At 41.4% G+C, this 24,509-nt stretch overlaps 1 protein-coding gene across 5 annotated transcripts in view; it reads left to right on the forward strand.

Annotated features, from left to right (window-relative positions):
• LOC145355866 (uncharacterized) overlaps window positions 1–24,509 on the forward strand; it is a 92,261-nt gene that overhangs the window by 23,063 nt on the left and 44,689 nt on the right. For 2 of the 5 annotated variants that reach the window (XM_080208304.1, XM_080208313.1), the window contains exons 6-12: window positions 7,552–7,688; window positions 8,939–9,061; window positions 12,015–12,081; window positions 16,903–16,956; window positions 17,847–17,900; window positions 18,940–18,993; window positions 21,566–21,610. In XM_080208304.1, the coding sequence (XP_080064430.1) occupies window positions 7,552–7,688; window positions 8,939–9,061; window positions 12,015–12,081; window positions 16,903–16,956; window positions 17,847–17,900; window positions 18,940–18,993; window positions 21,566–21,610 (534 nt within the window). The remainder of the gene's footprint in view (window positions 1–7,551; window positions 7,689–8,938; window positions 9,062–12,014; window positions 12,082–16,902; window positions 16,957–17,846; window positions 17,901–18,939; window positions 18,994–21,565; window positions 21,611–24,509) is intronic. The other 3 variants (XM_080208322.1, XM_080208342.1, XM_080208331.1) reach the window with 2 other exon arrangements.

The following is a 24,509-nucleotide window of genomic DNA, read 5'->3' on the forward strand; positions in this document are numbered from 1 at the left end:
TCCCTCCAAGGCCAAAATATCCTTGCGTAAGCACGGCGACCAAAACTGCACACAGTACTCCAGCTGCGGCCTCACCAGCGCCCTATACAGCTGCAGCAAGACCTCCCTACTTTTATATTCAATCCCCCTCGCTATGAAGGCCAGCATCCCATTTGCCTTCCTGACCACCTGCTGCACCTGCAGGCTGGGTTTTTGTGACTCATGCACAAGGACCCCGAGGTCCCTCTGCACCGTTGCATGCTGCAGTTTTTCGCCATGTAAGTAGTAGTCCTTCCTACCATTATTCCGACCAAAGTGGACAACCTCACATTTGCCAACATTAAATTCCATTTGCGAGTTCCTGGCCCATTCGCCCAGCCTATCTAGATCCTTCTGCAGACTCTCCACACCCTCCGCACAATTTGCCGTTCCACCAATCTTGGTGTCATCAGCAAATTTCAACACCATACACTTGGTTCCCCCCTCCAGATCATCTATATAAATGGTGAATAGCTGAGGCCCCAGCACCGACCCCGGGGCACTCCACTAGTCACCAACTGCCAATCCGAATAGCACCCATTGACCCCCACTCTCTGCCTCCTATGTGACAGCCAATCCTCTATCCACGCTAACACCCTACCCCCAACTCCATGCCCCCTGACTTTCTGCAATAACCTCTTGTGAGGCACCTTGTCAAACGCCTTCTGAAAATCAAGAAAGACCACACCCACCAGCTCTCTATCCACCGCCCTAGACACATCCTCATAGAACTCCAATAAATTCGTCAGACACGACTTCCCCTTAACGAAACCGTGCCGCGTCTGCTCTACCAAACAATTCTCCTCAAGATGCCTCGCTATTTTCTCCTTGATCGCGGATTCTAACATTTTACCTACCACAGACGTTAAACTAACCGGCCTATAATTCCCTGCCTTTTGCCTGCCACCATTCTTAAACAACGGCGTAACATTAGCCGTTTTCCAATCCTCTGGCCCTTCCCCGGAATCCAGCGACGTTTGGAAAATAATCACCAAGGCATCCACTATCACCTCCGCCATTTCCTTCAGAACCCTTGGATGCATTCCATCTGGCCCTGGGGACTTGTCCACAATCAGTCCCTCCAGTCTGTCGAGCACCGCCTCTCTAGCAACAATAATGTCATTCAGGCCCTCCACTCCTACCATCTTTCCATTGCTAACACCCGGCAAATTACTCACGTCCTCCTCCGTGAAGACCAAAACAAAAAAGTTATTCAGGGCCTCAGCCATTTCCCCATCCCCTACCACTAAGTCCCCCCTCTCATCCTCTAAGGGTCCAACGTTCACCCTAGCCAGCCTCTTCCTTTTTATGTATTTATAAAAACTCTTGCTATCCTTTTTTATATTAAGCGCTAGCCCAGCTTCATAGTTTCTCCTACCCTTCTTTATCAATTTCTTTGTCATCCTTCGCTGACATTTAAACCTCTCCCAATCCTCTTCTCGCCCACTACTCTTAGCTACTCTAAACACATCCGCTTTTAATTTAACACTTTCCTTCACCTCCTTCGTTATCCACGGCTGATTACCTCTCCTCCTCCGATCCTTTTTAACCATCGGAATAAATTTCTGCTGAGCACCAAGAAAGATCTCCTTAAAGATCCTCCACTGTTCCTCAGCAGACCTACCTTCCAACGCACTCCCCCAATCAACATTCGCCAATTCCTCTCTCATCCTACCATACTCCCCTCTGTTCAAACAAAGGACACGTGTCCGGGAACCCACTTTCTCCTCCTCCATCTGCATCAGAAACTCCACCATACAATGATCACTCTTCCCAAGAGGATCCTTCACCACAAGCTCCCTAATTCTACCCACCTCATTACATAACACCAGATCCAAGATAACTCGCTCCCTTGTCGGCTCCAACACATACTGTTCAAGGAAACTATCCCGGCAGCATTCCAAGAACTCCTCCTCAAGCCCACCGCGTCCAACACGGGTCAACCAATCATGGGTTTTTGATAAGCGAGGGGATTAAGGGTTATGGGGAGAGGGCAGGAATGTGGAACTGAGCCACGACAGATCAGCCATGATCCTATTGAATGGCGGGGCAGGCTCAAAGGGCTAGATGGCCTACTCCTGCTCCTATTTCTTATGTTCTTATGTTCAATCAATATGTAGATTGAAATCCCCCATAATTACCGCCGTTCCATTCCTGCACGCCACATTTATTTGCGCGTTAACAGCCCGCCCCACCTCCAGATCATTATTCGGGGACCTATAAACGACACCCACCAGCGTCTTCCTCCCTTTGCTGTTCCTAATCTCAACCCACAACGATTCCACGTTCTGCTCTTTGGTTCCTATATCATCCCTTACTACCACCCTGATGCTATCCTTAATCAGCAGAGCTACGCCCCCCGCACCAAAAAAGTTGATTCGTTGGTTAAAAAGAAAAAGGAGGCTTATGTTCGGATGAGACGTGAGCACTCGGATAGTGCACTAGAGAGCTTTAGATTGGCTAAGAGGGAGTTGAAGAGCAAGCTAAGAAGGGCTAAAAGAGGACATGAGAAGACTTTGGCTGATAGGGTTAAGGAGAATCCTAAGGCGTTCTATAGGTATGTCAAGAACAGAAGGTTGGTTAGGGCAAGGTTAGGGCCAGTTATAGACGGCAGAGGGAAGTTATGTGTGGAACCGGAGGAGATTGGTGAAGCATTGAACCAATATTTCTCTTCGGTGTTCACGCAGGGGGACATGGATATAGCTGAGGAGGACACTGGGTTGCAGGGGAGTAGAATTGACAGTGTTACAGTTGATAAGGAGGATGTGCTGGATATTCTGGAGGGTCTGAAAATAGATAAGTCCCCTGGTCCGGATGGGATTTACCCCAGGATTCTCTGGGAGGCAAGAGAAGTGATTGCAGAGCCTCTGGCTCTGATCTTCAGGTCGTCGTTGGCCTCTGGTATAGTACCAGATGATTGGAGGTTAGCGAATGTTGTCCCATTGTTTAAGAAGGGGAACAGAGACTTCCCCGGGAATTATAGACTGGTGAGTCTCACTTCTGTTGTGGGCAAGGTTTTGGAAAAAATTATTAGGGATAGGATTTATAGTTATTTGGAGAGTAATGAGTTGATTGGAGATAGTCAGCATGGTTTTGTGGCGGGTAGGTCGTGCCTTACTAACCTTATTGAGTTTTTTGAGAAAGTGACCAAAGAGGTGGATGGGGGTAAGGCAGTGGACGTGGTGTATATGGATTTTAGTAAGGCGTTTGATAAGGTTCACCATGGTAGGCTTCTGCACAAAATGCAGATGTATGGGATTGGGGGTGATCTAGGGAACTGGATTAGGAATTGGCTAGCGGATAGGAGACAGAGGGTAGTGGTTGACGGTAAATATTCATCATGGAGTTCGGTTACAAGTGGTGTGCCTCAGGGATCTGTGTTGGGGCCACTGCTGTTTGTGATTTTTATTAATGATCTGGATGAGGGTATAGTTGGGTGGATCAGTAAATTTGCTGATGACACCAAAGTCGGAGGTGTGGTAGATAGTGAGGAAGGGTGTCATAGTTTGCAGGAAGACTTAGACAGGTTGCAGAGCTGGGCCGAGAGATGGCGGATGGAGTTTAATGCAGAGAAATGTGAGGTAATTCACTTTGGTAGGAATAACAGATGTGTTGAGTATAGGGCTAATGGGAAGACTTTGAATAGTGTGGAGGAGCAGAGGGATCTAGGTGTATGTGTACATAGATCCCTGAAAGTTGGGAATCAAGTAGATAAGGTTGTTAAGAAGGCATACAGTGTCTTGGCGTTTATTGGTAGGGGGATTGAATTTAGGAGTTGTAGCGTTATGTTGCAACTGTATACAACTCTGGTGCGGCCGCACTTGGAGTATTGTGTGCAGTTCTGGTCCCCACATTACAGGAAGGATGTGGAGGCTTTGGAGAGGGTGCAGAGGAGGTTTACCAGGATGTTGCCTGGTATGGAGGGGAGATCCTATGAGGAGAGGCTGAGGGATTTGGGGTTGTTTTCGCTGGAAAGAAGGCGGCTAAGAGGGGATCTTATTGAAACATATAAGATGATTAGAGGTTTAGATAGGGTGGATAGTGATAGCCTTTTTCCTCTGATGGCAAAATCTAGCACGAGGGGGCATGGCTTTAAACTAAGGGGGGGTAGTTATAGGACAGACGTCAGGGGTAGGTTCTTTACCCAGAGGGTGGTGAGGGATTGGAATGCCCTGCCTGCTGCAGTTGTAAATGCGCCTAGTTTGGGGGCATTTAAGAGGTCTGTGGACAGGTTTATGGACGAAAAGGGATTGGTTTAGGTTAGTGGGTCATTGTTGTTTTTTTTTTAACTGGTCGGCGCAACATCGTGGGCCAAAGGGCCTGTTCTGCGCTGTAATGTTCTATGTTCTATGTTCCTTCCTAAACACTTGATACCCCTGGACATTCAGCTCCCAGTCCCTGTCACCTTGCAGCCACGTCTCTGTAATGGCCACCAGATCATATCCATTTGTGCTGAACTGCGCCATCAGCTCATCCAATTTATTCCGAATGCTTCGTGCATTCAGATAAAGTGCCTTCATCCCAGCCTTCACCTGTACCCTATTTGCCAGAACGCCACCAACCATACTCACGCCCCCTACTCCTTTTATTGGGACATCCTTGGCCTCCCCCCTTACCTGCACCCTCTCCTTTACTTTAGACCCCGTAATGTCACCTATCCTCGCACCCTCCCCCCCACTAATTTGTTTAAAGCCCTAACTACAGTCCTATTTACACGATTAGCCAGGACTCTGGTCCCAGCACGGTTCAGACCAACCCCATCCCACCTGAACAGGTCCCACCTACCCCAATACTGATGCCAATGCCCCATAAATTCAAACCCATTCCTCCCACACCAATCCCTGAGCCACCCATTCACTTCCTTAATCTTATCAACCCTACGCCCGTCTGCACTCGGTTCAGGCAGTAGTCCGGAGATAACCACCTTGTCGGTTCTACTTTTTAATTCCATTCGCAGCTTTTCAAACTCCCTCCCCAGATCCTCAGTTTGCATTTTGCCTACGTTGTTGGCACCCACATATACTACAACGACCGGATTCTCATCCTCCCACTCCAGGTTCCTCTGCAGCCCAGATGCGACAACCTGGACCCGAGCACCAGGCAGACAACACACCCTTCTGTGCACTTTGTCATTGTGACAAAGGACAGTGTCAATACCCTTAACCACACTATCCCCAATTACTACTACATTCCTTTTCACACCACATCTACAAACACTCAATCCGACGCTCAGTGGCAGTGTGTACTATCTACAAGATGCACTGCAGCAATTCACCAAAGATCCTTAAATAGCACCTTCTAAACCCATGGCCATTTCCATCTGGATGAAAAAGCCAGCACCTAAATGGGAACACCACCTTCTGCAAGTGTCTCTCCAAGCCACTCACCATCCTGACACGGAAATATATTGCCGTTCCTTTGCAGTCACTGGGTCAAAACCATGGAATTCCCTCCCTAATGACATTGTGGCTCAACCCTCAGAACATGGACTGCAGCAATTCAAGAAGGCAACTCACCACCACCTTCTCAAGGGCAACTAAGGATTTATTGCTGGCCAGCTAGCGACGCCCATGTCCAGTGAATGAATTTTAAAAAAGGTCACTTTGGGCAAGAACAGAAAATCAGCATGGATTTTCTAAGGACAGATCATATTTATCTAACTTGCTTGAGTTTTTTTGATGATGTAACAGAGAAGGCATATGAGGTTAGTATTGTTGTGGTGTACATGGACTTCAAAAGTGATTTGATAAAGTGCCACATTTACAGTCTTGTGAGCAAAATTGGAGCTCATGGAATAAAAGGGTCAGTATGCATGAATATGAAATTGGCTGAGTAACAGAAAGCAGAACAGTGGAGAACAGATATTTATCAAGCTGAAGGAAGGTTTATAAATAGGGTTCCCTAGGGGTCATTGTTAAACCCCTATTTTTCTTGGTGACCCAGACTTGGAAATCCAGGACAAAATTTCAAACTTGTAAACGATGCAGAACTTGAAAATTTTATGAACAGTGAGGAGGATAATAAACTTCAAAAGGACATGATTGATGGAATGGGCAAACAAGTGGCAAAACAAATTTAATCCAGAGAAATGTGAAATGTTTCATTTTGGTACCAAGAATAAGAGACAGTATAAAATAAAGGGGATGCATGTATATGTCACAAATCATTGAAGTTGACCGGGTGGTTTGAAGGAATAGTTAATAAAGCATGTAGGATCCTGTGCTTTATAAATAGGGATATTTAGTACAAAGACAAGGAAGTTATGATAAACCTGTTTTGGCCTCAGCTAGAGTATTGGGTCCAATTCTGGGCAACTTTAAGGAGGACACAAGGCATTAGGGTGAGGAAGATATTCAAGGAACTGGTTCCGGGGTGAGGAGTTTCAGTTAAGTAATATATTAGACAAGCTATGGCTGTTGTACATGGAGAAGAGAAATTTGATAAAAAATTTGGACAGAGTAAATTGGGATAAACCGTTCCCATTAGTGGAAGGATCAAGAACTCAGAAGACACAGATTTAAACTGTTGGGCGAAATAATCAATGGAGACATGACAAAACGTCTTTACACAATGAGTAGTTAGGATCTGGAATTTACTGACGAGTGTGGTGGTGGGAGATTCACTTGTGGCTTTCAAAAGAAACTTATGTAATTATTTAAAGAGAAAGTCTTCAGGGCTATGGGGAAAAGGCAGCAGAATGGGACTAGGTGAATAACTCTTGCAGTAAGCCGACAATAACATGAAGGTACAAATGGCTTCCTGTGCTGTAACTACTGTGATTCTGATACTTTGTGGAGAAAACGTGTAGCAGAAGATTCTTTGGTTTGGTCAGTATGTAAACAGAATGACAACAAATATAGAACATAGAACACTACAGCACAAACAGGCCCTTCGGCCCACAAGTTGCACCGATCACATCTATACCTACCAAGCCATAGAACTATCTGTAACTTCCAATGCCATTAGATCCCATATACTCATCCAGAAGTCTTTTAAAAGACCCCAGTGACCCCAAATGTTGAAATTTTGAAGCAAAGCTTGAAAATACACAGGTCAGTCACACCTGTGAAGAGAAAGATAGGATATTGTATGTTGTACGTGTATTTTTCATCGGAATCCAGACTGTTAGTGGTATCTAACTGATTATGATTCCTTATAAGTTAGCTACACACCATTTCCATGAGTGTAAAATTTAAGTGTATTTAACATATTGAAAAATATTCTTACATTGGGTGTTATGCAACTTCTTTGTCGCTCTGTCTCCCAGTTTTAAATGCTACTTAAGATTACAGTATGCAGTTATTAACATGCAGGTGGTTTATGCATTTTTATGGAATTCTTTTGTCACTTTTAGTTGAGCTTGTTAACTTTTCATCTTAAACAATGGACAAAACATTTTCAAAAACAGCATTAAAAAATCTATTACTAATATCTCAATGTAATATCAATACATCAATTTATTAGCTAAGCTGCTCATTTGATGAAGTAATCTCTTTGGAGGATATTTTCTGATGCTAATTCTTAAATCTGTAGGTCTTGACTATGTGGTTGAATATCGTAATGATCAAAATACAAATCCACAATTTGTCTGTAAACTGTGCTACTGTAAATCAGAACTCACCTGGTTTCTCCCCCACCTCCTTGGAGCTAAACACATGGCAAATTATCTGGTAAGTTTATATTCAGTAATAAATAAAATGCTCGAAATAAAAACTTTAGTTTAATTGTGTGCTCTCAATTGTTGCGATTATGGAATATTATACTAAGGGAGAATACAACTGCATGAATTAGAAATACTTCAATACATAGTACTTAGCTCTCTATTTCATGTTCTGAGAAGATCTGAGTGACCCTTGCAAAGTTTCTGCATGTCGGCTGGAGCCATGAATCTGTGATCAGCAAACTGTTTACACAAAACAATATCATTGACCAATGATAACTTTTCTGCTTAATTCTAATTGAGTTCCATTCACTTATCACCTCTCACTGGCAGACATTAGCTTATGAGTTTGTTAAATTGAGAGGTGATCTTACTGAAGTATATAAGATCCTGAGAGAACTTGACAGAGTAGATGCTGTGATAATGCTGCCATCATGGAGAAATCTGGAACCAGAATAATAGTTCTCCTTTTCAGGATGGAGATGAGACAGAATTTCTTCTCTGAAAATCATGAATCTTTGGAATTCTCAACTCCAAGAGCTGTAGAGATTGAATCTTTGAATATATTCAATGATTCAGAGATAGATTTTTGAATTGAGTTGAGGCTAGGATCAAGTCAGCTTTGATCTTATTGAATGCCGAACAGGCTTGAATCATCATATGGGCTACTCTTGCTTATATTTTTTATGTTCCTCTTGCCTTCTTATCTCCATAACCTACCCTAGCTATATAACACCACCCCCCCTCCACACACACACACACACACACACACACACACACAAAAGATCTTTGTGCTGCTCTCCAATTCTGACCTTGTGCGCAATCCCAATTTTCCAGAATTTCTCTAGTGTCTATGCCTTTTACTGCCTGGGCATTAAGCTCTGGAATTCGCTCTGTAAACCTCTCTCTGCCTGTCCACTTCTCCTTTAGGCCATACTTAAATCTACCTCTATAATCAAGTATTTTGTCATTCACCTGAATATCAACATATGTGACTGGGTAACAAATTTCATCTGACAATGCTACTTTGAAACATCTTAGGATATTTTAATAAATTAAGGTCCTAACTAAATACAAGCTGCTTTTGATATACTTTGGCTAATCAGTGTCCAAGCCTTAAGTGTAATGTTGGCAATTAAAAAAAAGTGCCAAATACTCAGTTGCTTTAGCATGAAGCACTTTTTCAATCAGTGCAGTACTGTTACCAAAATTGATCAGCGTTGGAAGGTTGACATTCAGTAACATAATGCTTGTTTTCAGGAAAAGCATCATCCATACATTCTTAAGTATGAGGGAGAAAAACTAAAACCTTCTGAATGGAAAGAATTTGTCTTCAGAAAAGCACTGGAAATTGAAAAAACAGATGGCAGAGGAAAGGTGAAGGTAGGTACAAATCTGCTTGTAGGTTGTTTATATACAAATTATCCTGTTAACAACAAGAACTTGCAGCAAGGAACATAGAGGCATATTTCTTTAAGACTTTCAAGGTACCAAGTGACTCTTCTTTGCGGCTAGTCAGTTATTTCACCTTTCTATCTACCATGATCATGAAGTTGCAATGGCTATAATCTTCTTACCTTTCTGTATGAATTAGGCCTGCTTTATTCTCTTTCATATTTTTAAGAGGAACTGATCGATCATAGCTTTGACTCTCAAGTTTCCAACATACTTCTCTATCCAGTAAACACTGTCAACACTAAACTTTGCTGCCAATGATGTGGAGATGTCAGTGTTGGACTGAGGTGGGTACAAGTAAGAAGTCTCATAACACCAGGTTAAAGTCCAACAGGTTTATTTGGTATCACAAGCTTTCGAAGTGCTGTGAAAGCTTGTGATACCAAATAAACCTGTTGGACTTTAACCTGGTGTTGTGAGACTTCTTACTGTACACTGTCAATGTCACTCATGTGTTTCGTAGAATCAGCTCATTGTGCTGGAGCACTCTTTGAAAGAATGGTTTACTTTGATGTGCATCACATGCTTTGTAACTAAGGCAAAATACAACTGACGTTGGAAATGTGAAAATAAAAACAAAAATCGACATGTCCTCAGTAGGTCAAATGTCATCTGAGAGAAATGACAATTAACTTTTCAGATCGAATACTTTCATCAGTTTGGAAAACTTAAGAAATATAACAAATTCCATACAAAGGTAGCGTGAAAAGAATAGAAGGAAGCTCGAAAGGGACGCTTTGTGATAGGATTGAAGGCATGCTTCATTAGCTGACAAAAAGAGATGATGGTTTAAACCAAAAGTAACTGGTAATGTGGCAAGTAAATAAAGTTGGGTCTGCAGTCATTGCAAATGATCACCAATCATTACCAGTAACTGACGTTTGGAAAAAAATGGGGGTGGTGGACATGATCTGAAACCTTTGAACTCTGTATTGAGTCTGGAACGTTGTAAAGTGCTGGATTGAAAAATGAGGTGTTGTGGGTAGGGGAGGGAGTGTTGGTGATTCAGAAGTGGACCAGAATTTTTCAAATGGTTCCTTAGGAATGCTGGAAGGGACAGTGGTGGGGGGAGAATATTGGTGGTGACAAAAATGGCAGTTAATTTGTTGAATATAGAGACTGGCGGAATTTTAGGTAAACAAGACTCGTAGTTCTGGAAGGTACAGAAGCACAAAACATGCGCTGTTTTGTGTAGCCATTAACTTTGTGCTTTTGTGTCTCAGTTTCTCTGGCCTTTCCCCAAAAGGAAAGTCTTATTCCTTATAACTTAATGGATATCCTCCTGAAACTGAAGTACCCTTTACTCAGCACCATATTCCAATACTGAAATAATTGGCCATTGTATATGGCCTCATTTGTATTCATTCTGTGCCATTATTTAATACAATAGAAGATTCCATATGCAAAGCTGCAAAAACTCCCTATGTCTTTGCAAAATTTACAGCCTCACCTTTCTATGCAATGGGTTTCATTTGATGTTGATGTTACCTTAAATCTGTATCTTCTGTTTACTGACTCTTCTATCACTGGAACTAGTTTCTCCTTTTTTAATCTTTCATAACCATTCATAATTTTGAACATCTACATTAAATTTTCAGTAAACTTCTTTGTTCTGAGGAGAATAGCCCTCGCTTCTATGGTATCTCTATGCCATAGAATCTGGTACCATTCTAGTATCTCGCCTCTGCACCCTCTATGCATCCTTGACATCGTGAAGTGTGGTGTCCAGAATGGGCTGCAATATGCCAAATGGGGTCTATAAAGATTTGTAAAGTTTACCGTAATTTCCTTACTTTTGTACTGTCTGTTCATAAAACTAAGGATCCAAAATGCTTTGTAACAACCTTCTCAAGTTGTCCTGCCACCTGTAAAGATTTATGTAGCATACTGCCAGATTTCTCTGTTCCGGCATTCCTCCTAAAATTATAACAACTTATACTGTGTACATTGTTCTTATCAGAACCCATTACTTCACATTTCTCTGCATTAAATTTCACCAGCCACATGTCTACCCATTTTACCTGTTGTGTATGTCATTCTGATTGTCTATTACTATCCTCCTCTTTTTATATACCACATTACCAAGCATCATGTTGTGTGCAAACTTTGAAATTATGCCCTGGATATCCTCATGATGTGGATGTGCCGGCGTTGGACTGGGGTAAACACAATAAGAAGTCTGAACAACACCAGGTTTTAGTCCAACCAATTTACTATCAAATAAGTCAGTTGGACTAAAACCTGGTGTTGTCAGACTTTTTACTGGATATCCTCATCAGGTTGTTAATATAAATCTAAAAGAACAATGTTCCCAATGCTACCTCTTGAAGGCTAACCCTGCATACTTCCAGTCTGAAAAATTACTGATGACTATTCCTATACAACCTGCCTGTTAACCAATTTTGTGATCATGCCGGCACTGTCTCTTAATAGTAGCAGCACCACCATGAACCCTCTGTTGCTTTGTCAGATAGTCAAGGTAAAAAATACCTTTGATTATGTTGGCAGCATGATTAAATATTAAATGGCATTTGCTGTGCTGGAAGCTTATGCCTTGCCTTTGTACTGATGTGCAGGGCTACCCCATCATTCAGGATATGGTTATCTGCGGAACCTCCTACAGTTGTTTAATTTCCACCACCATTCATAGCTAGATGTTGCAAAACTGCTGAGTTTATATCTAATCTGTTGGTTGTGGGATCGCTTAGCTTTGTCTGTTATATACTTCACCTATTTGGCATGCAAATAGTCCTATATTGTAACTTCACCAGGTGGACAGGTTGTAGTTAAACATAAAAACTAAAGACTTTTGCAATGGATTTGTCTAATATAGGTAAAAATGTTTTCTCAATTAAGTTATTTGTTATATTTTAAATTTCAGGTTGTCTTCGAGAAAATTGATACAAAGCCCAGTGAGAAAACTGCTGTAAAAAGGGTTGCAGAAAAACGTAAGTTATTGGCATAATTAAACGATCAAAATTAAGCATTGTAAGCAATATGGATTCAGATTTTTATTCTCCTTGCACAATAATGTTGTCTATCCAACTGTCAAAGCTGATTGCTATGTATCTCTTCTCCGAATCAAAATTTGTCCAGGCCTTTACAATGTTTGAAAGCTTGCTTTGATTTTCAGTAATTGAGTTGCCTATGTCCTAATTTCTTCTAATGTTTTAACTGTTAAACTTTTTATTTTCTCTACATGGTGGGGATATACATTGTAATCTTTCCAGTCTGCAATGTCCAGTCTGGAATGATTAGGACCAAGTCGTTTCTAGATTTTGGAATTTTATGGAACATAGAATGATGTTAAAATGCCTAACCACTAGTGTGAACTGGAAAGCAACAAGAGATATAAATATTTACCTGAGGCAGTATGGAAAGTTTAGAAAGCTGTAATAAAATATACTCAATACTGTGCTTCTGCTCCTGAAGTACTGTATAAAAATGATGCTGAGAGTTGTTCAAATCTAAGTTAAAAATTTCTGGATAACTCAGTTCTGGGCGGTACAGTGGTTAGCACCGCTGCCTCAGAGCGCCAGGGACCTGCGTTTGATTCCCAGCTTGGGTCACCATCAGTTGAAGTTTGCACCTTCCACGTATGTCTGCATGGGTTTCCTCCAGGTGCTCTGGTTTCCTCCCACATTCTGAAAGTTGCTGGTTAGGTGCATTGACCCGAACAAGTGCTGTAGTGTGGCGACTAGGGGAATTTCACACTAACTTCTTTGAGTGTTAATGTAAGCCTTACCTGTAACTAATTAATAAAATTTTAGTTTAGATTTCCAGGCTGAAGACCTTACTGTACACAGATTATGAAATATTTTATGGGTGGATATTCAAAATTAGCTTTGAAAAATTGTTTTATGCTTATCATGCTTGTGAAAGTGGGCTGTTTGTTCGGTCCATGACTTCAGTGTTGTTCAGATGAACTTCAGCATCAGGTTAAAATTTAGAATTCCATCTTACGTATTCAACTGTTGGAAAAGTGCACAATTGTGTTCCGTTCACCGAGCTTTTCATCTTCACTCTGATCTTCTCTCATTTGCCTCTATCCCCTCCCAAGATGGTCCTGAATTTCAGGAAGCCATCACTGTTGAGTATGTTATTAGAAGGTATTTCGAGAGACAGGGCCTACAAACGTTTAGAGAGGCAAGGACTGATTAGGGACAGAGAGCATGGCTTTGTGGGTGGAACATCATGTCTCACAAATTTGATTGAGTTTTTTGAAGGGGTAATCAAGAAGTAGATGAGGGCAGTGCGGTTGATGTTGCCTACACGCACTTTAGCAAGGCCTTTGACAAGGCACTGCATGGTAGGTTGTTGTATAAGGTTAAATCTCACATGGTCCAGGGTGAGATAGCTAAATGGATACAAAATTGGCTTGATGACAGAAGCCAGAGGGTGGTTGTAGAGGTTTGTTTTTCACATTAGTGACCTGCGACCAACGGTATGCCTCAGGGATCGGTAATGGGTCCACTGTTATTTGTCTTTTATATTAATGATTTGGGTGCGAATATAGGAGGCATGGTTAGTAAGTTTACAGATTAAACTAAGAATAAGGCATAGTGGGCAGTGAAGAAGGTTATTTAGGATTGCGATGGGATTTTGATCAATTGGACCAGTGGGCTGACGAATGGCAGATAGAGTTTAATTTAGATAAATGCGAGGTGATGCATTTTGGTCGATTGAACCAGGGCAGGACTTATTCAGTTAATGGTAGGGCGTTGGGGAGAGTTATAGAACAGAGAGCTCTCGGGATACATGTTCATAACTCCTTGAAAGTGGCATCGCAGGGGGACAGAGTGGTGAAGAAGGCATTCGGTATGCTTGATTTCATTGGTCAAAAAAGGAGCTGGGGCATCTTGGTAAGGTTTTGGTAAGGCCAGACTTGGAATACTGTGTACAGTTCTGGTCACTCTATTACAGAAATGATATTATTAAACTAGAAAGAATGCAAAAAAGATTTACTAGGATGCTACCAGGACTTGATGGTTTGAGTTATAAGGAGAGGCTGGATAGACTAGAACTTTTTTCTCTGGAGCGTAGGAGGCTGAAGAGTGATCTTATAGAGGTCTGTAAAATAATAAGGGGCATAGATCAGCCTAGATGGTCAATATTTTTTCCCAAAGGTAGGTGATTCTAAAACTAGAGGGCATAGGTTTAAGGTGAGAGGGGAGAGATACAAAAGAGTCCAGAGGGCAATTTTTTTTCCACGCAGAGGGTGGTGAGTGTCTGGAGCAAGCTGCCAGAGGTAGTTGTAGAGGCATTACAATTTTGTCTTTTAAAAGGCATTTAGGCAGTCATATAGGTAAGATGGGTATAGAGGGATATGGGCCAAACGTAGGCAATTGGAATTAGTTTAGGGATTCAAAAAAAAGGGGTGGCATGGACAAGTTGGGCCAAAGGGCAAGTTTCCATGGTGTAAAGAAAGAGCTCAAAGAACAACCCAGCACGGGAAACAGGCCCTTCGGCCCAACGAGCCCGCGCCGCCGCATCGCCCTACACCTATTCTACCCTGCATGTCTACGAATGGGACCCTACTCAGTCAGATTCAGGGAAGAAATAGTGTCAATTTGGTGGAAACCAATTAGCCTAAGAGCACATCTTTGGGGTGTGGGAGGAAACCGGAGCGCCCGGAGGAAACCCACGCAACCACAGGGAGAATGCGCAAACTCCCACAGACACAGGCCCAAATCCATGTATCTGCACAGCTAGCAGTGCTAGTCACTGAGCTGTTGTGGAGCCCGTCTATCGGTCCAGGATCAAGCACACACACCGACATGAAGTACTAGGCCACTCCTGGACTTCCAAGAGCAGCCCACGCACAACCCGCCGTGTGCATGCCCCTCGCTTGACACGAGGTGGACCTCCACCTGTGGAATAAAGACAAAACATATTAGTTATACAGCCTGCCCTTCCGGTGTCTCCCGAGGTTTACCCTATTTAATAGCCCCTACCATATCCCTCCATTCCCGTTTCACTCATATGCCTATCTAACTGCATCTTAAACGAGTCCAACGTGCCTGCCTCCACCACCCTACTCGGTAGCGCATTCCAGACCCCCACAACTCTCTGTGTAAAGAACCTTCCTCTTACCTCCAAATTATACCTCCCCCCCCTCACCCTTAATTGATGACCTCTTGTGTTCGTACCCAGTCTAGGGAGCAGTCTCTCACTATTAACTCTATCTATTCCCTTCAGTATCTTATATACCTCTATCATGTCCCCTCTCAATCTCCTTCTTTCCAAGGAGAATAGCCCCAGTCTCTTCAGTCTCTCCTCGTAACCCAGTCCCCCCATGCCAGGCAACATCCTGGTAAACCTCCTCTGCACCCTTTCCAGAGACTCCACGTCCTTCCGGTAATAAGGTGACCAGAACTGGACGCAGTACTCCAAATGCGGTCTAACCAACGTTCTGTATAACTGAAGCATTAGACGGCAGCTTTTATACTCTAAGCCCCTTCCTATAAAGGCTAACATCCCATAAGCCTTCCTAACAACGTTCTCCACTTGTGACACAACCTTCATGGATTTGTGGACCTGCACTCCCAGGTCTCTCTGTACATCTATACTCCTAATCGGCCTACCTTTTATCACATAACTCCTCTCTGCATTATTCCTTCCAAAATGCATCACCTCGCATTTGTCAGGATTAAATGCCATCTGCCACCTATCTGCCCACTGCACCAACCTATCTATATCCTGTTGTATCACCTGACAATCCAGTTCTGTACCCGCCAACCCTGCCATCTTGGTGTCATCAGCAAACTTGCTGATCACACCACCTACTCCCTCTTCTAAGTCATTTATGTAGACTACAAAGAGGAGAGGTCCCAGTACCGAGCCCTGCGGCACACCACTGGTCACTGGCCTCCAGCCCGACAAGGTACCCTCCACAACTACCCTCTGTCTCCTATTTCCCAACCAGTTCTCAATCCAAATCTCTGTGTAAATCTCTGTGACTCTGACTTTATAACATTGAGAGTAGGAGATCTTTTATTTTCCTCAAATGCAAGACTTTGCATTTTACTGAATTTCATTTGTCTACCTATCTGGACAGTTGATCAGTATGTTCCCGTAGACTGCAACTTTTTTCCTTGCTGTCAACTGCACACCAATTTCCAGGTCTGATGCGAGCCTCTTAATCGTGGTCATTGTATTTATGTCTAAATCATCAATAGCACAAATAACAAAGGGCTGAACCCTGCAGAAGTATATGGGAAACAGCCTTCCAATCACAAAGCACAACCCCTTTATCGTAACCTTTCACTTCCTACCAGTGAACCAATTTTAGATCCAACTTTCCCCATGGATCCTGTGAGCTATAATATTCTGACAGTTGGTCATATGGGACCTTGTTGGAAGTTTTGCTAAAATCTATGTAGACCTCATCAGATGCACCATACTAGTTGATCCTCCTGTTTCCTCAATATTTGTAAAGTACAGTGAGAGTGTCTGCCCTGGCCACCTTTTCAGCTAGTGAGTATCAGACCTCCTATCACTCTCCAGGTGAAAACAATTCCCCATTTTATTCTAATCTTTCTCCAATTTATATTCATCTAAAAGTAGACTTAGAGAACTTTTAATGATGCTGTGCAATTTGAAGCGCGAAGGTTACACTTTTCATGGGTATTTCAGACTAAGGATGAGAATATGGAAGAAAAGTGACTCTAGAAAACCCTACTTGTTTTAAAATAGTGAAGGGTCAAGTTTGGTTTTGTACTTCCCTCATCAAAGCTCCTTCACTGGAGTTCTCTGCTTCTATTTTTCAGCTGCTGCAGAGCCAGAACGTAAAGTGCAGAAGACTGAAGCTGCTCTAAGAATAGGTATTGGCCCTATCACAGGCAAACATCTGCTACATTTATTTGTCATGTTTTCTTCTCACCATTGGTGGAGATGATAATTTCAAACCCATTAACTCATATGTTGGAAGTTTATCCATTTGTGTCACTAAAATGGCTATTGTATTTGAAATATAGCTTGCTCCTCAATATAGGAGCCTCAGATGCTGAGAGGCTGAATCCCCTTGTGAGTGTGTCTAGGACCAGATCTCAGAAGAAAGGGTTGACTACTTAAAACAGATAAGGAGGAATTTCCTCTCTAGAGTAATGAATCTGTGGAATTCTTTACTACAGTGGGCTCTAGAAGCTGGGTTAAATATGTTTAAAACTGAGACTGACAGATATTTAATCAGTAAGAACGCAAAGGTTATAGTGATAAGGCGGGAAAGTGGAGTTGAGGATTATTGCATCGGATCAGTCATGATCTCATGAATGGCCAAGCATACTCAATGGGTCGAAAGGCCTACTTCTGATCCAAGTCTTTATGGTATTTGTCCTTGTGAATTGAACTAAATACTATATACGATTACTCTTGAATTTGTCTATCCTTTGCAAGTTTTTATATACTTCTAACATTCCCATCCTTTTGAGAGACCTAGAATTTCCTGGCAGGTTTGGTTTCTTCTGCTTATTCAGTTTGCAGAAACAACATATAGCCGTCCTCTCTGGTTGCTGCCATAGTGCATTTTACTTCCTTGTGCTTTCTGACCTTTCTACAGAGGTCAAATTTCTACTGTCTCTTTAGTCCCAGACTAGGAATGAGCATATGGAAGGAAAGTGACTCTATTAGTTTTAAAACAGCGAAGAGTCAAGTTTGGTTTGTACTTCCCTCATCAAAACCTTTTCCACTAAAGTTTTCTGGTTCTGTTTTTCAGCTGCTGCAGAGCCAGAACATACAGTGCAGGATACTGAAGCTGCTCCAAGTACAGGTATTGGCCCTATCACAAATAAATAACTGTTACATTTTTTATCATTTTTTCTTCCCACCCATTGATGAGGTGATGATTTCAAACCCATTAACTCATATGTTGGAAGTTTATTCATTTGTGTCACAAAAAAATGGTTATTGTATTTGAAATATAACTTGTTCCTCAGTGTAGGAGTCTCAGATGCCAAAAGGTTGAATCCCCTGTTAGAGAATCTAGGTCCAGATCTCAGAGTAACGGGCTGCCTCTTTAGGACAGATGAGGAGAGTTGTTTTCTGTGAAGACAATGAATCTGTGGAATTCTTTACTGCAGAGGGCTGTAGAGGCTGAGCTATATGTGTTTAAAGCTAAAGTAGACATTTTTAATCAGTAAGGGAATCAAGGGTTATGGCGATGAGGTGGGAAAGTGGAGTTGAGGATTATTGTATCAGATCATCTTTCTCTACACCCTAGCTATGACTATAACATCACATTTTGCACTGTCTCTTTTCCCTTTCTGTGAACGGTACGCTTTGTATCGCATGCAACACTTTCAGTACTTTCAACTGTATGCTACGTGTGATAATAATAAATCAAATCATGATCTCATGAATGACTCAAGCAGACTCAATGGGCCAAATGGCCTAGTTCTGCTCCAAGTTTTATGGTATTTGTTCTTGTGAAATAAACTAAATACTATATATGATTACTCTTAAATTTGTCTATCCTTTGCAAGTTCTCACATACTTTTAACATTCCCACTCTGTTGAGAGACCTTGAACTTCTTGGAAGGTTTAGTTTCCTCTGCTTATTCGGTTTGCAGAAGCAACATATAACTGTCTTCTCTGGTTGCCGCTGTGGTGCATTTTACCTCCTTGTGCTCACTGACCTTTATACAGAGTTTAACATGAGGTCATATTTCTATTGTCTCTTTAGTCCCAGACCAGGGATGAGAATATGGAATGAAAGTGACTCCGAAAAACCCTATTTGTTTTAAAACAGTGGTTTTGTACTTCCCTCATCAAAACTTTTTCCACTGAAGTTTTCTGGTTCTATTTTTCAGTTGCTGCAGAGCCAGAACATACAGTGCAGAATACTGAAGCTGCTCCAAATACAGGTACTGGCCCTATCACAGACAAGTATCTGTTACATTTCTTTATCATTTTTTCTTTCCACCCATTGATGGAGATGCTTTTTCAAACGCTTTAACTCATATGTTGGAAGTTTATCCGTTTGTGTCACAAAAGTGGCTACTGTATTTGAAATAGAACTTGTTTCTCTGTGTAGGAGCCTCGGATGCTGAGAGATTAAATCCCCTTGTGAGCGAGTCTAGGACCAGATCTCAGAGTAAGGGGCCGCCTATTTAGGACAAATAAGAATTTTCTTCTGTGAGGGCAATGAATCTGTGAAATTCTTTTTTGCAGAGACTGTAGAGCTGGGTTGTTATGTATGTTTAAAGCTGAGGTGGACATTTTTAATCAGTAAGGGAATGAAGGATTATGGCGATGAGGTGGGAAAGTGTAGTTTGGAATTATTGCATCAGATCAGTTTTGATCTCTTGAATGGCAGAGCAGACTCAATAGGCTGAATGGCTTACTTCTGCTCCTACATCTTATGGTCCTTGTCCTTGTGAATTAAAGTAAATACCATATATGATTACTCTTGAATTTGTCTATCCTTTGCAAGTTTTTGCATCTAACTATCCCATCCTGTTGAGAGACTTTGAACTTCCTGACAGGTTTGATTTCCTCTGCCTATTCAGTGTGAAGAAACAACATACAGCTGTATTCTCTGGATGCAGCCATGGTGCATTTTATCTCCTTACGCTCCCTGACCTTTTCACAGAACTTAACATGATATCACATTTCTACTGTCTCTTTAGTCCCACATTGTCAACTCTGTAGTTCCCAGGAATACACGTTTGCCCCTTTATTTAGTTACACCATCAATGAAAATTATATATATTGATTATGCCCAATTATGCATCTTCATTTTTCAGATTTTCAGAGTCACCTTTGTGTTGTTCTTTCTTAATTTACCAAACAGAATTTTTTGCATTTGGAAATTTTCTTCTCTAATTAAAAAGGCTGCGCACATCTATCACTGCCTCTGTTCAGTTCTAGTCACTACATTTTAGGAATTATGTGAGGATCCCTGAAAGGGGGCAGAAGAAATTTATCAAAATGATTACAGGGATGGATAATTTTAGCTCCCAGGGTGAAGAACCTGGGGTTTCCTTGAAGCCAAGGAGGTTGAGGGAAAGTTTGCCAAATTATGACGGATTTTGACAAGGTAGCTGTTTTTATTAGCTGAAGGCACAATGGCTAAAAGACACAAATTTAAGGTTTTGGGTATGATTTGTAGGGGAATGTGAGAAGAGTTGTTTACACAAAAAGTGGTAATAGCCAGAACTCGCTGCCTATGAGGCTGGTGGAAGTGGGGATAATGAATGATTTTGAAGGGAAATTGGATGAGCACTTGAAGGGAAATCAACTTGCAGGGCTTTGGGGATTGAAATGGGAAGAGGGACTTAATAGATTGCTCTACAGAGAGCTGGCATGTGAGCCAGTGGGCTGAATGACCTTCCTTTGTGTCATGATATCTTAAAGACTCTATCTTTTCCCTTCATTCGCTTTGTTTAGTAAGCAGTGTTTCTTGTATTTCTTATCACAGTGGCAGTAATACTAGAAGGAACCATAGCTCTTTAAATATCACCAAAAACAGTTCTTAGAAGTTCCCAGATTTGAATAACAAAATCAATTAGCTGCTCACATAACTGATCAAATTGATCCGGTCAAAAACAGATTGCTTTCTCCATCAAATTTTGTATACAAATGCCGATGCTTGCAATATTTGTATCAAATTAAGTTCTGGACAAGATTATTATGTGTTAAAACTTCTTATCACATATTTTCATCTGGAATCTGCTGTCACCATGAGCTTGTGGTTGGGATAAACGGTTTTTTTCTCAATGCTCTAGTAAGATGTGATTTATAATAGTACTTTATGGTTCCACATGGATGACTGGCTGTTATGCTTATGTTCTGACTACATTTTTGAATAACTACCTTGCTGTTTTCAATATTCTTTTTATTTGTTATCAGTATTTAAGCTCTTTCCTGAATGCATTCTATGTTGTGGTGTAGTTTGAATGGCATTAGTAATTCATTCAAATAGTCAATTTTTGTGTCAGGTTCAATAGTGAATGAATGCTGGCATGCTCATCCATTGCAGGTTCAGCAGAACCATATCTACCAGATATACAGCCATTTGTCTGTTTTTTTTAAGGATTCCTTCATGGGATACAAGTGTTGCTGGCTGAGTCAGCATTTATTGCCCATTCCTAATTGCCCTTGCTTGCTAGGCCATTTCCGAGGGTATTTTGAGGTCAACCATATTGCTGTGGATTTTGTCAGTTAGCCAGACCAATTAAGGGCACAGTGTTCCTTCCCTAAAGGGCGTTAGTGAACCAGGTGTTTCTTTTAACAACAATTGGCAATGATTTCATAGTTATCGTTAGCCTTTTTTGCTCCCTGGTGTTTTTTAAATTGAATTGAAATTTCAACATCTGCCATGGTCCCCAGAGCATTACCTGGGTGGGAGAAGGAAGGGAGTTGGGTGCGGAGGCTATGAGTGTGAGACTTTCAAAATTGACATTCTCACACTTTTCCTGCTGTTTCATATTTCAGCTGGTGACACAGCTAAGTCTAACGAGCAGTCCGAGCCTAGAACAGGTACTGTGATATGATGAAGGATTATGCATCATTCCAAATGACTTTCCTCATTTTTTTTTGAGCTCAATTTAAGTAGCATTTTATATGGTGATTTTTAAGACAGTTGGAAAAAAAAACCTGAATATACTGGAAATCTGAAACCTGCATGACCTGCAGTATTTGGGCTGAATTGCTTGCTGTATACGCAGCACCCATCAAACTGAAAATTTCTGCATGCAATACACAGAAGTGACAATGTTAACAATTAACTTTGAGAATACTCGGAGTGTCAGAGTAAGACATCACCTTAAAAGAATAGGTGGGAGGTAGGATGGTGGGGGGGGGGTGGTAATGTTTGGCATTGGCGGCAGGGATGAGGAATACATTGCAAAGGGATTAATGAAATGGCTCACAAAGGAAGGCAGAATAGGGGAAGGACATGAAGCAGGCTAATGGGAAAGGGAAACAAATTTTGAGCAAAGGAATGGAGGTAAATGGATAAGAATAGGAAATTGTTGACAGGAAGCGAGTGATAATGATTGGCAAGACGAGAGAGAAAGTAGTCAGAGGAGAAGTACATTTGGTAGCAATGGGAGGATTGTAGATGTTAGTGGAAAGGATAAATGAATAGCAGTGGAGGAGTGAGATGTGAAACTGGGAAATAACAGGGAGGTAATCCGATAGCAATAAAGGAATGATAATCGAGAATGGCAGGGACAGTGTGTTTGCAGATAGGGCCACCAGGGTTTGCAGACTGAATTAAGGGCTCTGTATCTGAATTCCAGCAACATTGCAACAGGCCGGATAAACTGACACATTTGTATGTCTGACCTGATGACCATTACAGAGACGTGGCTGCAAGGAAATCAAAGCTAGAACCTGAATATCCATGAGACATTAAGGAAGGACAGAAAACTGTGAAAAGATGGTGAGGTAGTTTGGTTAATTTAGGAGGGATTGGTACTGTAGTGAAAAATGACCTTGTATCTAAAGATAAGATGAAGTTGAATCATTTAAGGTGGAACTAAGAAACAGCAAACTCTGAAAATATTGATGGATGTTGTTTACACATCACCAAACTCCCTAGTGTTTTTTAAATTGAATTGAAATTTCAACATCTGCCATGGTCCCCAGAGCATTACCTTGGAGCGGGGGAGGGGACAGGGGGTTGGGTGCCCCAAATGTAAATTAGTCATTTAGATGTGCTCGTAACAAGGATAATACAAAAAAATGGGGATTTCAACCTACATATAGACTGGGTAAATTATGTCATGCAGGAAGAATTGGAATATATGCAAGATGGTTTTCTAGATCAGGACGTTGAGCAAGCAACTAGGGAATAGACTATTTTAGATCTAGTAATGTGTAATGAAAAAGGGCCTATTAATCTTTCCAGCAAGAGTGACCATAATGTGATACAATTTTACATTGTTTGAAAGTGATGTAGTTCAATCAGAAACTAGTCTTAAATCTTAACAAGGGAAACTATAAGAACATAAGAAATAGGAGCAGGAGTAGGCCATCTAGCCCCTTGAGCCTGCCCCGCCATTCAATAAGATCATGGCTGATCTGCCGTGGCTCAGTTCCACATTCCCGCCCTCTCCCCATAACCCTTAATCCCCTTGCCTATCAAAAACCTATCAACCCACATCTTAAAAATATTTAGCGAGGCAGCCTCCACCACTTCAACAGGCAGAGAATTCCAGAGATTCACCACCCTTTGAGTGGAGAAGTTCCTCCTCAACTCCGTTCTAAACCGCACCCCCTTTATCTTGAGGATGTGCCCCCTAGTCCTACTGTCCTTTCTGAGCGGGAAGAGCCTCTCCACCTCTATCCTGTCCATCCCATTCAACATCTTATATGTCTCAATGAGATCCCCCCTCATTCTTCTAAACTCTAATGAGTACAAGCCTAGTTTATTCAGCCTCTCCCATTGGTTATGGTGAATTGGAAAACTACATTAAAAGATGTGATGGCAGTCAGGCAAAGGCTAACATTTAAGTAACTAATATATAGTTTACAACAAAACACATTTTTTAATGCACAAAAACCCAGGAGCAGAAGAGTTTAAACTGTGGCTAACTTAAGAAATCAAGGATTGTATTGGATCAAAAGAAGAAGCATATAAAGTTGTCAAAAGAATTAGTAAGCCTGAGGATTAGGCGTGTTTTAGAACTCTACAAATGAGGACCAAGAAATTGTTTAAGAAAGGTAAAACAGAAAATGAGAGTAAATGAGTGAGAAACATAAAAATGGATTGTAAAAGCTTCTATAGGTACACAAAAAGGAAAAGATTAGCAAAAACAAATGTGGGTTCATGACAAGTGGAGTCAGGAGAATTTATAATGAGGAGTAAGAAGATAGTAGAGAAACTAGCAAATGCTTTGTCTATTTTCACTGAAGGAAACACTAAAATACTCCCAGAAATAATGGAGAATCTAGGAACTAGTGCAACAAGATGCAAATAAAAAGTATTAGAAAATTTGATGGGAGATAAATCCCCTGATGATCTACATTTAAAGATGTTGAAAGAGATGGAGATGATAGTAATCTTTCAAAATTCAATACACTCTGGAATGGTCTGTGCAGATTGAAAACTGGAAAATGTAACCCCTATTTAAGGAATGATGGAGAAAGAAAACTGAAATACAGACTTGTTAATCTGACATCAGTAATGGGGAAAATGCTAGAATCTATAATAAAGATATGATAACAGAACACTTAGAAAATGCTGGTCAGATGGGCAGAGTCAACATGGATTTATGAAAGGGAAATAATGTGTAATCAGTTTGTTGGACTATTTTGAGGGTGAAATGAACAAGCATTTCAGAAAGCCTTTGATAAGGCCCCATGCAAGAGATTAGTAAACAAAATTAAAGCATGTGGCATTGAGGAATATACTTGTATGTAATGAGAACTG

This window comes from Carcharhinus amblyrhynchos, chromosome 2 (genome assembly GCF_965287045.1).
Source record: "Carcharhinus amblyrhynchos chromosome 2, sCarAmb.v2.hapA, whole genome shotgun sequence".
NCBI classification, from domain to species: Eukaryota; Metazoa; Chordata; class Chondrichthyes; order Carcharhiniformes; family Carcharhinidae; genus Carcharhinus; species Carcharhinus amblyrhynchos.